The sequence below is a fragment of the Bufo bufo genome, chromosome 1, assembly GCF_905171765.1.
Source record: "Bufo bufo chromosome 1, aBufBuf1.1, whole genome shotgun sequence".
Classification (NCBI taxonomy): Eukaryota; Metazoa; Chordata; class Amphibia; order Anura; family Bufonidae; genus Bufo; species Bufo bufo.
The window spans coordinates 555,938,502-555,954,905 of NC_053389.1; the positions used below are offsets into that span (position 1 = coordinate 555,938,502).

Here is a 16,404-nt window from a genome sequence, read left to right on the forward strand (position 1 = left end):
AAAAGTGTTGTAAATCATTTACTAAATATGCCCCATTGTGTTTAATATTCAGTAACTACAGCTGCCATCTTTTTCTTTTGTATTTGCTAATTTGGCTGCCCTATTTTAGGCCTCATGCACACGACCGTAGTTCTGGTCCGCATCCGAGCCGCAGTTTTTGCGGCTCGGATGCAGACCCATTCACTTCAATGGGGCTGCAAAAGATGCGGACAGCATAAGCAATGCGCCGCACAGACCTGTCACTTACCAGTAGGAGGAGCGCCCGGCCGGTCACAGACAGCACAGGTAAGTATAATGCTTCTAAAATTGCTAAGTAACCATGGCAGCCAGGACTGCAGTAGCGTCCTGGTTGCCATGGTTACCGATCGGAGTCCCAGCGATTAAACTGGGACTCCGATCGGAACTCTCCGCTGCCACCAATGATGGGGGGGGGGATTTTAATTAGGAGGGTGGGAGAGGGGGGGCTGCACTGGCCACCAATGAATGTAATACAGGGGAGGGAGGGAGGGGGGGCCGCACTGGCCACCAATGAATATAATACTGGGGAGGGAGGGAGGGGGGCCGCACTGGCCACCAATGAATGTAATACAGGGGAGGGGGGGCCGCACTGACCACCAATGAATTTAAAACTGGGGAGAGAGGGGGGTCTGCCCCCTCCTGCCTGGCAGCACCTGATCTCTTACAGGGGGCTATGATACGCACAATTAACCCCTCAGGTGCGGCACCTGAGGGGTTAATTGTGCGGATCACAGCCCCCTGTAAGAGATCGGGTGCTGCCAGGCAGCAGGGGGCAGTCATGTACACAGTTCTTAGTATATTCTAACTTGAAGCGTCCCCATCACTATGGGAACACCTCTGTGTTAGAATATACTGTCGGATCTGAGTTTTCACGATATAACTAAATTCCGATGGTATATTTTAACATAGACTCGTTCCCATGGTGACGGGGATGCTTCAAGTTAAAATATATCATCGAATTGGAGAAAACTCCGATCCGATGGTATGATTGGGACTCCTGACTTTACATTGAAAGTCAATGGGGGACAGATCCGTTTGCAATTGCACCATATTGTGTCAACGTCAAATGGATCCGTCCCCATTGACTTGCATTGTAAGTCAGGACAGATCCGTTTGGCTCCGCACGGCCTAGGCGGACACCAAAACAACTTTTTCCTTCATGTCCGTGGACCCTCCAAAAAGGAAGACACACGGAATAAAAAACGGACACGGATCACGGAACTACGGAACCCGTTTTTGCGGACCGCAAAAAAAAAAAAACGGTCGTGTGCATGAGCCTTACTATGTTATATTATCTCGCAGCAAGAAGTTAGCATTAGATCCTTTAAGTCCTGTAAACTTCGAGGTGGAACCTTCATGCACTTTTTTTCAGCACAGCACAGTAGTCCACAACCTGGACTGTTTGTCTTGTTCCTCAAACCAATCTAAAAGATGTTTGCGGTCTGGTCTGACAGGGCACATTTTCCTATCATAGCATTGCCATGAAGGGGTGTACTTAGTCTACAAAAATGTTCAGGAAGGTGGTACCTGTGAAAGTGGATCCACATGAATGCCAGGAGTCAAGGCTTTCCAGCAAAATATTGCCCAGAGCATCACACTAACTCTGCTGGCTTGCCTTCTAACAATACATCCTGCTGACATCTCCCCAGGTACTGTAAGGAATGCACATGCACCCAACTGATATAAAGTAATACATGATTCATCAGACGAGACCACCTTCTTCCATTTCTTCATGGTCCATTAATGATGCTCACGTGGCCATAGTAGGTGCTTTCAGTGGTGGATAGGGGTCAGCATGGTCACTGTGATTTGCCTATGACTATGTACCACCATACACAGCAAGCTGCAAGGCATTCTGTGTTCTGATACCTTTCCATAACCAGCATTACCTGTACCAATTTGTGGTACAGTAGCTCTTCTGTGGGATTGAACTACATGGGCTAGCCTTCATTTCCGATGCTCATCAGTTTTCCTTAAATGCCCATGACCCTGTCACAGGTTTGCCAGTACTTCTATCCTTGGACAACTTTTGTTAGGTACTAACTACGGCACACAACACCCCACAAAACCTAACGTTTTGGTGATGTCCTCAAATCACAATTTTGGCTCTAGTCAGTTTCACTCATCAACTTGGCAAATGAGGTTAAATGTGGATAAATGTAAAGTTATGCATCTATGTAGTAATAATCTCTGTGCTTCATATGTCCTAGGTGATGTAATACTGGGAGAGTCACTTGTAGAGAAGGATTTGGGTGTCTTTGTAGATCGTAGATTAAATAACATCAAACAATGTCGATCAGCTGCTTCTAAGGCAACCAGGATATTGTCATACATTAAACGAGGCATGGACTCGCGGGGCAGGGATGTAATACTACCACTTTACAAAGCGTTGGTGCGTCCTCATCTGGAATATGCAGTTCAGTTCTGGGCACCAGTCCATAGAAAGGATGCTTTGGAACTGGAAAAGTACAAAGAAGAGCGACTAAACTGATAAGGGGCATGGAGGGTCCTAGTTATGAAGAAAGATTAAAATAATTTAAACGTCTAAGGGGGGGAGATGATTAACCTATACAAATATATAAATGGGCCGCAAAAGACATGGGAGCACCGCCGCCAACTGCAGAAGAAAAAGTTCAGGGACAATGGATAGTTTTAAAAAGGGTTTAGATGAATTCTTAAAAGTAAACAACATTAATGCTTGTAAAAATGTGTAGAAATCTGAGTCTCACTTCCTTCTGGGATTCACATCCCCACCTATCCCTTGGTTGAACTTGATGGACTTTTGTCTTTTTTCAACCGTATTAACAACGTACCTATGTAATTCAGATACTTACGCTTGTCCATCAGCTTCAAGAACTGCTGACTTGCTGCCAAATATATCCCACCCCTTGACAGCTGCCATTGTAACAAGATAATCTATAAGGCCAGGTTTAAATCACTGTTTAGCTTTCTGTTCTTCTTAGGCTACTTTCATACTAGCGTTTTAGTTTTCTGGTATTGAGATCCGTCATAAGGGCTTAATACTGGAAAAAAAAAAGCTTCAGTTTTGTCCCCATTCATTATCAATGGGGACAAAACTGAACTGAACAGAACGGAATGCTCCAAAATGCATTCCGTTTAGTTGCGTTCCCATAGCGGAGAGAAAACCGCAACATGTTGTAGTTTGCTTTCCGTCCTGGGATGCGGAGCAAGACGGATCTGGCATGACCCACAATGTAAGTCAATGGGGACGGATCAGTCTTCTCTGACACAATAGAAAACAGATCCGTCCTCCATTGACTTTCAATGGAGCTCATGACAGATCTGTCATTGCAATGTTACAGATAATACAACCGGATCCGTTCATAACTGATGCAGATAGTTGTATCATCACTAACGGAAGCGTTTTTGCTGAACTGATCCAGTAAAAACGCTAGTGTGAAAGTAGCCTTATCCGTCAAAATAAAAAACAACTCATCCATTATTTTAAGCATCAGTTGTGCTCAGTTTGCACTAGAAAATGACTGATCTGCTATTTTGAGCATCAGTTCTGATCAGCATCAGTTTGTGTCACTTCCATCAGAGATCAGTTATTTTAGATGGGAAAAAAACAACAACATACTGACCTCACTAATCTCTCATGGTCCTGCTGCTCTTTGATGTTTGGTGCCTCCTGACATGCGGGAATTGCTCACTAGTCCAAACACTGGCTAAGGGCAGTCATCACTGCAGTTGCTGTGGTTTAAGAAGAACCAGGCAGAGAGCAGTGGGGGACCATGGGGGCTGTCGTTTTATTATTAATATTTTTACACCTCATTGTGGGCTGATTTAAAAGTAACATATTTGCAGGACAACCTTTTTAGGTTGCATTCACGTGGGTTGCATATGTTGCAGATTTGCGTGCAGTAAATATAAAGAGAATTACTGTACCAGCAAGGTGGGAGAAATGTTAGCGCTCTCATCCGCACACTCCTGAAAAAAAATACGCTGCATGCTATTTATGCCACAGATTACAGGCTCTGTAGTGCACGGTGAAAGTAACGAGGATTTTGGCACTAAAAATTATAGCCCAAATGGACGTACAAGGCTGGGTTCACAAGTGACTGAAAATCCACCAGCACTTCTGCAGCAAATACGGCTTGTATTACGAAATGCCAACGGATTTCACCCTCTCCATCGCAATGAGTGTATATTTGTCTCCAGGGATCTGTCCAGTTGTCAGTAGGGGTCAGGAAGGATTTTTTTTCTCTATTTTATGGCAAATTGGGTTCCTGCCATTAAATGAGTGTTTTTGCTGTACTCTGGTTCAACTAGGGTTTGACAGTATTGAGTGGTTGAATTTGATGGTCTTAGGTCTTTCTTTTTTCAACCAATTAACTATGAAACAGTGCCTTCTGAACTTTGTGAAAATGCTTTTTCTATAATTAATAGTTCTAAATATACAGTATATTCTCAAATCTTTGTGAATGAAAGTTAAGCACATAAGTATTAGCAGAAAGACTGTAAAACTGCTTAAACCGATTGTAAACAATTTAACATGTTCTCTAATCTCTCTGACAGTATAATAAACAGAGGAACACAACTTTTCTTCCACATTCTAAAAACATCCTAATGCCTCTTTCACACGGTCAGTATTTGGTCAGTGTGTGTAAGATAAATACCAGGAGAAGAGGCACAAATCATTACATTATACTTTTTTTCTCTGCAGGTTGCACTCATGGATTTGGCTTGCAAATACTGTCCATATTTTTCATCAGTTTTTGTAAACCAAAACCAGGAGTGGATCCCAAAATACAGAAGAGACACATTTTTTTCCATTATGCTTTTTTTCCCCATAGGTTCCACTCCTGTTTTGGTTTATAAATACTGATGCAAAATACTGGATGTGTGACTGAGGCCTTAGAGTGGGCTCACACACAGGTTTTTGCAGGGTTGGATGTGTTTTTTGAAGCACAGCACTTTTCTAGCAATGGTAGTTTTTCCATCCCATTACCTTTAGGGAAAAAAAACATCTGGAAAAAAAAAAGCAAATAAAAAATGTGTTATGAGAAAACTGTAAAAAAAAAAAAGCCACGACGCGTGTGTAGGAGCCTTAGAAGAATTTATAAAATGTTAGTTTTTTGTTAAAACTTTTGTTTTATTCATATGCCTTCATCAATTTTAACCAGATCTGTATATCTGATCTGGTTTGATGGCAAATAGTTTTTTTACATTTCTGATATGTGAAACATTTCTCCTTCACAAAGTATATTAAATGGGTTTTATGAGATTTTTATACTGATGACCTATCCTCAGAATACCCGGGACCTCCGCCGATCAGCTGTTTGAGAGAATAGCGGTGCTCCTGTGAGTGCCGCGGCCTTCTCTCTGCTTGTCCTTGGCAAAGTGACGACACGTTCATGTGTCACGTGGCCTAGGAGCAGCTCAGCCCCATTCCAGTAAATAGGGCTGAGCTGTGATACCAAGCACAGCCGTTATACAATGTTCGGGCTGTGCTTGGTGAGCCGAGAGAAGACCGGCGCTCACAGTAGCACCGCTGCTTTCTCAAAACAGCTGATCGGCGGGTGTCCCAGGTGTCGGACCCACACAATCCGATACTGATATACTGATGACCTACCCATCGGATAGGCCATCAGTTAAAAAATCCTGGAAAACCCCTTTAAACCTATGTGTTTAATAGAAATTCAAAATCAAGAAATAAATTGATAAGCCTCCATAATGTTGTAATTCACATTTTTAAAGAGGACCTGTCACCACACAATGCAGTGCAATCTGCAGGCAGCATGTTATAGAGCAGGAGGAGCTGAGCTGAATGATTTATAGATTTGTGGGTAAAGATTCAGTAAAACTTGTAATTTTTACATTTATATCTGCAGCCCACTATAGGAGGAGGTGTTATCAGTGACTGACAACTATCTCTGTATACACACTTATATACACAATGCTGTCAATCACTTGTAACTTCTCCCTCCTGTACTGATTGGTGTTCACAGGAGGTGAAAAAAGCAAAGAGTTAAATGTATAAATTGCAGGTTTTCCTGAATCTTTCCCCATAAAGCTATACATCAACCTGCTCAGCTCCTCCTGCCTTATAACATGGTGCTGTCAGACTGCATTGCATTTTCTGATGACAGGTCCTCTTTAAATATCTGATCATGTAAACTAGTGGAAAACATGTTTATGACTATAGCTAGCTATATATGCATTAGGCCTCATGCACACGACCGTTCTGTTTTTTGCGGTCCGCAAACCGCGGATCTGCAAAAAACGGAAGCCACCCACGTGCCTTCTGCAATAGAAATGCCACCCACTGTAGAAATGCCTATTCTTGTCCAAAAAACGGACAAGAATAGGACATGTTCTATTTTTTTTTTGCGGGGCCACGGAACGGAGCAACAGATGCGGACAGCACACGGAGTGCTGTCCGCATCTTTTGCGGCCCCATTGAAGTGAATAGGTCCGCATCCGAGCCGCAAAAACGGAGGCTCGGATGCGGACCCGAAAAACGGTTGTGTGCATGAGGCCTTAGACAAATGTCAGCTGAATCTGCATTTTATTATTTTTTTCCTGGATTGGGCGATAGTTTAATGTGTAATGGGGTCTGTTGTTCTTCCTCAATGGCAGAGTAATCTGCAGCGGATTTCTCCCCTCTCATCATTTACAACACTTACATAATTGGCTTAGAGCTTATATGAATGAAGGGTTTGGGAGAGACCGCTGTCAACTGAATGAGTGTTCCTCCAACAGTTATCTGATGTGTATGGCTGGCCTAAAGGAGCATAAGGCTACTGTCACACTAGCGTTAATATTTTCCGGTATTGAGATCCGTCATAGGGTCTAAATACCGGGGAAAAAATGCTTCCGTTTTGTCCCCATTCATTGTCAATGGGGACAAAATGTAACAGAACGGAGTGCTCCAAAATGCTTTGCGTTCTCATGCCGGAGAGCAAACCACAGCATGCTGCGGTTTGCTTTCCATCCTGGGATGCTGAGCAAGACGGATCCGTCATGACCCACAATGCAAGTCAATAGGGACGGATCCGTTTTCTCTGACACAATCTGACACAATCGAAAACGGATCCGTCCCCTATTGACTTTCAATGGAGTTCATGACGGATCCGTCTTGGCTATGTTAAAGATATGTTACAGATAATACAGCCGGATCCGTTCATAACTGATGCAGATGGTTGTATTATCAGTAACGGAAGCGTTTTTGCTGAACCTTGACGGATCCAGCAAAAACGCTAGTGTGAAAGTAGCCTAACTACATCACCGTTACACCAGGACTACTTTGAGCATGGATTTTGCTACAATAATCAGACCTGTTATTGTTAGGAGAGTTTTCTGATATTTTCTTATGCACAGGATAGATCAGAGATCACCAAGGTACATTCATCCTGTTGGTAGTCCCACAGCCTGTGGTTAGGCCATTAATCCTATATATGTACGCAGAAGCGATCTCACGGGCCCCATAGCAAAACTTAGTATGGGCTCCCCTTGCCCTATGAAGTTTCCCAGTACACGTGTGTCAAAAAATCCTTGGCAAGGTCGAAAGCAAAGCCTGCCCAGATTATGATGAATTTAGTCTATTTTTTTTTTTTATTAAGCGGAAGAAATTTTGATTAAAAAAATTCTAATAAAACAAAAAGTCACCCTTCATCTCGCCTACTTTATCCGACCTCTATGTTGAAGTGGAACAGGTGCTTCATAAATACAGCGCTTATTCTCAACATCATATTTCTCCATCCATGTACACCAGATAAGTGGCATAAATACACTGATAAATCTCCCCCCTCCAAACAGCTCTATGTCTGCGGCTTCTCACTGTGTATTATAAAACTGTCTGTCTGAAGCCACCACTAGAGGGAGCTCAGTGCATATTGATTTATACATTAACCATTGACTGCAGTAGAAGCTGTGAAAAGCTCTTTGTGTTGATCTCCTTCTAGTAGCAGCTGCATGGAAATACAGAAGAAGGAAGTTAGCACTAGCCCCCCTCCCCCACGCACCACAGCAGTCGCCTGGTCTGTGCACATGGAAGGTATGCCACTGACTGTATGTAGGAAATGATTCTAGAACTGTTGCATTTTGGGAACTACATGTGTCATTTGTACACTTGCAGTCTTCCCTTTGGTTTAAAATGACGGTTTCTGCAGATTGCATCCCTGATGTGTGAATGAGGATTCAGAAGTTCACATCCATTCACCTGCCACATCTGACCGCTGCATTTCCTTTTACAAATCAAAAACGAACTTACAAAATGCACAACCTTCTGTGAACCTAAGCTATGGATCCTATGGTGCTGTGTACTGCATACAATATCTGCTGTACACTCTGCTAAGTTAACTGTTAATTTACCTAATCATTTTTTTTCTTAATTTTAGCTTATGCGTTTTATTTCTAGAAGGACTCTCTTATTACCGTAAATTAATATTTTATCTTCCAGGTGAATGTAGAAATCTGCAGGATCTAAATTTATCAGAGTGCCGAAACTTAAATGTAAGTGCATTAAAAATCTCATGTAATTGGAGATTCAACTACTATGTTCAGATGCCACGGCTATTTTCATACAAATACATGTACAGTCATCACTTTATGTTTCTATGGTTCTAAGTAGTGATGAGCGAATCGACTTCGGATGAAACATCCGAAGTCGATTCACATAAAACTTTGTTCTAACACTGTACGGAGCAGGAGCTCTATACAGTATTAGAATGTATTGGTTCTGATGAGCCGAAGTTATTGCTTTGCGAAGTCTCGCAAGACTTCGTGCAATGACTTCAAAAATTAATTTGTACTGTAAAAAAACATTTCCTGAACTTGGGTTCGGTTCCAAGTGGTACCTTGGAACCAAACCTGAGTTTGGGAAATTATTTTTTACAGTACAAGTTAATGTATGAAGTTATTGCGCAAAGTCTCGCGAGACTTCGCAAAGCAATAACTTTGGCTCATCGGAGCCAATGCATTCTAATAGTGTACGGAGCTCCTGTGAGGTATGAGCAGGGATGGACTGGGAACTTACAGTGGCCTTGGAAAAAAACTAAAAGTGGCCCATGTTGTAGGTGGGTCCAAACTGACAGAAACAAGGCCAATATCAGTAGGGGGCTAGAAATACTGTAGTGCAGTATAAAATACTGCCCCAGCAGAACCAAATACAGTTGAATGCTGAAGTGCACTTTCTTATGCCAGCCAAGTGCATAAGTACCAGGTGCTCCTAGCTTTAATTTAGGCTGAGAGCATCAGATCCCTATATACCCGAGTGGTGGCCGCGAGGAGGGCTTGGGCGGTCCCCTGAGCATTGGACCCCTGGGAATTTTCCCTGTAGGGTCTATGGCCAGTCTGCCCCTGGGTATGAGTCCTTAAAAGGGTAATTGAGTCCTTAAAAGGGTAATAAACAGTCTTCACCTACCCACAAGATATCATTATCACCTCCACTGATTGCTAGTACTGGGATCCTGAATCTGCCATGCCTCCTCACTCACGTGACCTCAGTATTGATTGCCAGTTGATCATGCGCGATCCATAAGAACTCTGTGGGAGTTACAGAAACAGCAGCTAAGGCCCAGTTCACACTTCTGTTATTTGGTCAGTTATTTCGATCAGTTATTGTGAGCCAAAACCAGGTGCGGTTTAAAAACACAGAACAGGAGGAAATCTCTACATTACACCTGATCTCTGAATAGGCTTCACCAAGGATTTTGGCTCACAACCTAACCTTGGCCTAAACTATGTTGTCTGCTGACAGGGAAACAAGGATGCACAACCACCTCTTATGCCACACTTAGTTTTTTATTCAAAGGGGGAGACTTATCAAGACTGGTGTAAAGGAAAACTGGCTTAGTTTCCCATAGCAGCCGGAGTCCACCTTTCCTTTTCCAAAGGAGCTCTGAAAAGTGAAAGGTGGAATCCGATTGGTTGCTATGGGAAACTAAGCCAGTTTTCCTTTACACCAGTTTTGATAAATCTTCCCCAAAGTGCGTGAGGGAACTATATGGTCACATATTAACATGACATTCACATTCAAGTAATTTATTGGACATCCTGTCATGTGGAGAAAGTGCCAACACATATGTGATGAGAAATCATCCTCTGTTGTTGAGCCATATTTAATTAAAACCACCAAGCATTTGTAAAATTGTAGAGTGCAGATGGAAGCCCACGTGGGAGGACACATTCCACCTCATTGTTCCGCCCACAGATCGACACAATAAAAATGCAGAGCTGAGGAGGAGCACATCCCAAATTCTACAGAAGGATCTGATATTTCACAGTGTGAAAAATGAACTTGAAATGTCTAGACCGAAATGCATTTATATGTAAGGACTAAAGGCCCCTTGCAGACGAGCGTTCCTCCCCCAGCGAGTCTGCATCGCTGCTCCCGGCCTGACCTCCCATCGCTGCCAGGAGTCACATAGCATTTTATTGATTTATGATGCTATGTAACCCTTACAGTTCTGGAATGCATTATGCCAGTGTTATCCAATACATTTCAGAACTGTAAGGGTTACATAGCATCATAAATCAATATAATGCTATGTGACCTCCGTCAGTGCTGGGAGGTCAGGCTGGGTGCTGCCACGCGGACTCGCTGCGGGAGGAACGCTCGTCTGCAAGGGGCCTAAATCGCATTTCTAAATTGATACTGCATTTTACAGAAGAGTGACAGGGCACTTGGGAAAGTGGTCATTTAGTTACAGAACAAAGACAGTAATCCGGATTACAGGATTACATCTGCTTTTTTCCCAGAAAAAACACCACTTCTGTCCATAGGAAATAGGAGTTGAAATAGCAGACACAACCCAGGGTCAAGTTTGGCATGTTTCCAGAAATAAGCAGATCCTTTTTCTTTTCTAGGACAACCCCTTTAATTCAATTAGAACGTAGTGCAATAATTATATTATAGTTTGGCTGAAGTGGAGTAGAAAGGCCATGAATAATGTGTCATATATACATATTCAGTAGCAGTGTTATGTTGTGGAATTTTTTAAAATTTTGGGATTTTGTTTTTCCAGGAAGAAGCAGTGAGAGTAATTTGTGAAGGGTGCCCAGCACTTCTTTATCTCAATTTATCTCACACTGATATAACCAATACAACACTAAAGTACATGTCAAGGTAAGCCATGATGAATGTACGTTTTCCGACCCATTGTACTCTATGGATGTGTTTGTCTTTGGGCACTGTCCCAAATATCTTATAAACATGACTTAAATATATACCACATTAGCTATGAAAATCACTATATATTTTTTCCTTTAGCCTAAAGAGGATTTTATGCATGAGATATGTAATTCAATTCAATATCTATTAGAATCTGTGCTGAATGCAGCATTGACATCATCCATCTTGAAGTCTGTATAACTGTTTAGTGAATTGGTGCCTGTGACACCCCTAACAGGGGGTTTACTTAACTGGAAACTTATTTCAGAACAAACTGGATGAAAAATACACAAAACACCCTTGTTCTTATAGTAATACCAAATCTTTCCTGTCTCTACATTACTGGTAATGACAGCACCTTTGAAGGCCTTACTACGGGCTATTCAGACGTAAAATAAACATTAACCTACAAATGTTCCAGATGCACAGCAGCCTGCAGTAATATTTTATAGGTATAGTTTGCCAAAAATAGCATTAATGTCTACCGAACAGGATATATTTCATGGCAATTAAACGTGCAAGTCATTTCAATGAAAAACACTGTCAAAAAGCCTTCACATTTCCAATACTTAGTAGACAGATTATAATGAATACAAAATACATAGGGGGTCATTTATTAAACAGAAATATGCCTAATACATATATATATTGCGCCGCAATCTGCGCGTGGCGTGGGCGGGGAAGTGGGCGGTCCAGCAGGCCTGCCTCATTCATCATTTTCTACACCTGGTCTAGGCATGGAAAATGGTCTAAATGTAAGACAGAAAGGAAGCTATCTTACATTTAGAACTGGCGGAGGATCCGCCGAAGCTATGTGCAGGCCGGTGCCTCTACATAGCTTCGGCGGATCCACCCTCAGCACACGGCCTTATTAAGACTGGCGTCTAAAACTACGGTCTTAATAAATGTGCCCTGTAATGTTTGTTTTCTAAAGGCGTTTTCCCAACTTAAAGGGGGACTCCCGCCTGAGACATTTATGACATATTCACAGGATATACCTCAAAGGTGTTGTCCCAGATTCACAAGTGATGGTATAGCCTCAGGATAGGCCATCTGCTTCTGATCGGAGGAGGTGTGACATAAAGCACCCCTGCTAACCAGCTGCTCGGAGGTAGCAACGACACAGATATTGTGTAGTGAGAGCTACTTCAGAGCATCTGAAAGGCAAGAGCACGGGGTGTTGGAACCCCCCAATGATCAGACAGTGATGGCCTACCCTGAGGATAGGCTAGCACTTGTAAAGATCCTGGATAACCCCTTTAAATGTCTGATAGATGCAGGTCCCAGAAAATCTTGTACCCTTGCCATCAACTGCCATATCAAGGTGGAGAATGAATGGAGAGCCATCCATGCATGTCTGTGGCTTTTCACTATGACTTCTATAGGAACATCCAAGCAGTCATTCTTGGCTGTTTCCATATTTCCTATAGAAATAAGTGGAGAGAGCCCTGCACACATGTGACCAGCCCTTCATTCATTTTCCTCTTGGATACTTTGGGCAGCAGCCACCCTGCCAGGCAGGACAGGGTGAGGGGACCCTTGTTCTGGAGATAGATGTGGGACCCACCTCTGAGATACATACCAATCATAAATATAAACACAATCTATAGGATTGGAATTCCCCTTTAATTACACACTGCAATCATGTATATTTCCATTTACTTTATACCAGTTCTTGTGTACAATATTTTTACAAGCTCTATCTTAGGTAGCAGTGTAGAATCTCGAACAGCAATGTGTTGGCGAGATCAGTACTTGACTGTGCACATTTTAACAGATTTTTTTTAACATTGAGAGATGAATCTACATTTAAATTATATTGTGATGTTATGGCTGCTCAACATCCCATTCTCCACAAAACAAGACAGTGAGTTGCAACTTTCAAAGATCGCTTCCACTGCTGTGTAGGTTGAGTCATAAAGAAGTGAACTGAGGTGTACACGAAGACATCTGTAGCCCAAGGAAAGGCTGGCTCCCCTGGCACAGAAGGAGCTTGTAAACAACACATAGATCTTGGGATTGTGTACAGCTTGCCCTAATATCCACATTTGTGAAAAGTTCTCCTAGTAAACCTTCTCCTCCATTCATCATACTGCATGGAACTGCAGCCGAAGTTCATTTCTGCAAAGCATTGCATTTGTCAGTAGCACACAAGAGGCTTGGAGTTTGGTGCGTCTGCCCTGAAATACATGTCCTACTCTTACTGGGAAACCTAGAAGAACTCCCACTGTGTTGTAGCAATGAGATCTGCGTTCACAGCAGTGAAATGGTTCCTACGCTGGTAGATTCTCCTTCTTTCTGCATTGCCTTCTGTAGACCATGTCTAATTGCATCCCATCCTCTTCCCTGTTGTGTTGTCTTTCTATTAGATACCTGCTGAACCTGCAGTTCCTCAGTTTAGCTTACAGTCGAAAGTTTACAGATAAAGGCTTACAGTACCTGAGATCTGGAAAGGGATGTCAGAAGATCATCTACTTAGACGTGTCCGGCTGCACTCAGGTTGGTCTCTTGGCTTTCTTTTCATGTACACAGAGAGGGAATCCTTGGAGCGAGGAACGGTGTCTTGCTTTCATTGTGCATCTAACTAGTGCTGGTCCTCCAGAAAACTGGAGCGGTTTTAAATTACAAGGCTGCAGCTGCTTAGGCTCTCCTTAGGCACAGCACTATATGCACTGGCTGAACTCCAAGGCAGTGTCATGCTTATAAACAGCGAAGATTTACTGGGTAATGAAAAAAAGATCTAATCTTTTCTCCAAATCTTTCCTCCTTGTCATGAATAAGCATTGACGTTTACTTCTTTCTGAAAAACACACATAAAAATATTATAAAGTAAAACACATATAAAAGTGCAAATGATTTCTAGTTACATAAACATTTCAGTTTCCATTGCAAACATGTAAAATAAAAAAGTTAACGTCGTTTAGAAGGTTTGATGAATTAGCTGTGAAATCAACTTCAAATCCTCTGTGGAAATCTTGCCTTGAGATATCTCTTGCCATTGTTTCTTGCTAGACCTGCGAGTGCTTATTTTAGATGGGTACATTTAATAAATATTGGTATAAACTTAAGGGGTGCCTGGCACACTTTCACATAACTGTTTCCAGTTTACATTCTACAGTTAACTTCATAGAGTACAAATATGTGTGGTTATTAATCTAAAAGCATAAAAACAGGCAGAGGTGCCATTGAAAGGGGTTGTGTCAAGAAGCAGATTCAAAATTTTTAGGATCAGCACCTGGATCTGAATACTTGTATAATTGCATGTAATTAAAAATTTAGTATAGCCCGGAGGAGGGTGAGAAAGGGAGGGGGGGGGGGGGGGGGGGTTGCTGTTGTTTTGTATGTTATATACTTTTGACCTAACTGTAAAATGACAATAAAAAACAGCGCCACCTGCTGTTTGTTATTTTCCTTATTTTTTGGCCATCTCACTGAGCTGGTCGAATGCGCTCAGTTTAAATCTTCAATTGCTACCATCCATATCTTCTGTCAGAGGCTGTGGCAGTTACAGGGAGAGAGCTATAGCAGAAAGGACATGCCCCCTGAGCTGCCAGGCTGAAGATAATCTAGCAGAGCAATGAATGTGGAGATCTCTGGACCCATGTGAAGTACAGGGCTGGTCCTAGTTATGTTTGTCCCTGAGATTCTCTGTCATCTAATCTGTAGTTCATTCTAATAGAACCTAATATTTATAAGGGAATTCTTTCAATTTGTAAACCCATTGGACATTTTGTGTCATATAGTGAACACAAGGTTTTATCAGGTAGAGTGGAAAGAGGTTGGCAGATAGTAAGGGTATGGCCGCACATTCAGATTTTTTGATGCAGTTCTGGAAGCCAAAACCATGAGTAATTTCAAGAAAGAGGAGAAAGGGGGCCTTAAACGGAGTGAGACACACTGTGGCATATACCAGACCTTGAGGACCACCATCTTCATTGAGCCTTGAATATAGTCCATGTGATTTACCACATGATATGGGCATTATGTTTTTTCTCATTTAAAAAAGTCACCCACAGTCTCGGTCCCCAATGGGGTCACAATCTAATTTGCTTATCTATCAAACATATTAGAGCACATTTCAATATGTTGTTGGAATATGGGAAAAACTCCCCAAATATGACCATACATGAACCGAATGCATCAGCACTGCTGTTTAGCTATGGAGGTGGAAGCAGTCACACCTGGATCCTGGTGCTTGAGGTGGTCCAAAGCACCACTGCTCCATAAGAAGATAATCATTCATGGTAGCTGGGGCTGTGTTACAGATTTTGCATGTGTGCTTCAAATTGCTTATGGTATGGGGTTATCTCATGATTAATTTAAAGCAGACATGGCTTCATTTTTATTGTGGTTTCTGCTCCTAGAAAAATGTTGAGGGTGCTTTAATCTGTGTTCCCTTTTTGTTTTATTATGCTAAATTAAGTAAATCTGTACCAGCAATTTAGCTCTTTAGATATAGACACATGGTTTTAATAAACTAATGGGAGTGATTGCTGAACTGCTCCATATACATGTGGCTATGCATCTAATGTCATAGGGTAACTAAATAATGTAGTAGACTGGCTTTAATATGCCATTTAGAACATTGTCAATTACTAACATTGGACCTTATATGTAATGCAGTGGAGAAGATACTCGCTGCTCATGATTTCTGTGGACTGATCTTAGCCAGTTCAGTCATTAGATTATTCTAATAACTTGCTATTATTATCTTCTGCACTCTTAAAATATGTTTGAACTGTAAAAAGATATGTGGAAGGGGCTGTTTCAAGATAGATGCCTATTACCTGTCCACAGGATAGGTCATAAATGTCTGATAGGTGGGTACAACTGCTGGCATCCCCATCAATCAGGAGAATGGGGGTCCCTTCTCCTGTGTTTGAAAAGAGTGATGATAGCAAATGCACACTACCCTGCTCCACTCAAAGTCTGTGGGAATAACAAAGATAGCTGAGTACTGTACTCTGCTATCTTTGACATTGCCATAGAGACTGGTAGAGTGGTATACCCATCTCAGACAATGGGGGCATATCACTAGGATATGCCCCCATTGTCTGAAAGGTGCCGGTCCCACCTCTGGAACCTGCACTTATCTCTAAAACGAAGCCTAACACGAGGCCGGAAAAGTGGTGGCCGGCGGTGCCGGGTCCGGCCACCACAAAGCCTTACTATTGGGCTGCCGAAAATAGCCGAGTGACGTGCTCAGCTATTTTCAGAATACCTATAGAAATAAATGGGAGTGCTTCGGA

General features: G+C 42.2%; 2 protein-coding genes across 4 annotated transcripts in view; one reads left to right on the forward strand and one right to left on the reverse strand.

Annotated features, from left to right (window-relative positions):
- The window catches only part of LRRC17 (leucine rich repeat containing 17), a 48,386-nt gene extending 32,262 nt beyond the window's left edge, over positions 1-16,124 (reverse strand). For 2 of the 3 annotated variants that reach the window (XM_040412984.1, XM_040412982.1), the window contains exon 1: positions 13,595-13,811. The gene's annotated coding sequence lies outside the window, so the exon portion shown is untranslated. Of the gene's footprint in view, positions 1-13,594; positions 13,812-16,113 lie in introns of those variants that run through there. The other variant, XM_040412983.1, reaches the window with a different exon arrangement.
- The window catches only part of FBXL13 (F-box and leucine rich repeat protein 13), a 223,045-nt gene that overhangs the window by 113,134 nt on the left and 93,507 nt on the right, over positions 1-16,404 (forward strand). Inside the window, exons 10-12 of the mRNA XM_040412981.1 lie at positions 8,444-8,496; positions 11,010-11,110; positions 13,525-13,654. Coding sequence (XP_040268915.1) covers positions 8,444-8,496; positions 11,010-11,110; positions 13,525-13,654 — 284 coding nt within the window. The remainder of the gene's footprint in view (positions 1-8,443; positions 8,497-11,009; positions 11,111-13,524; positions 13,655-16,404) is intronic.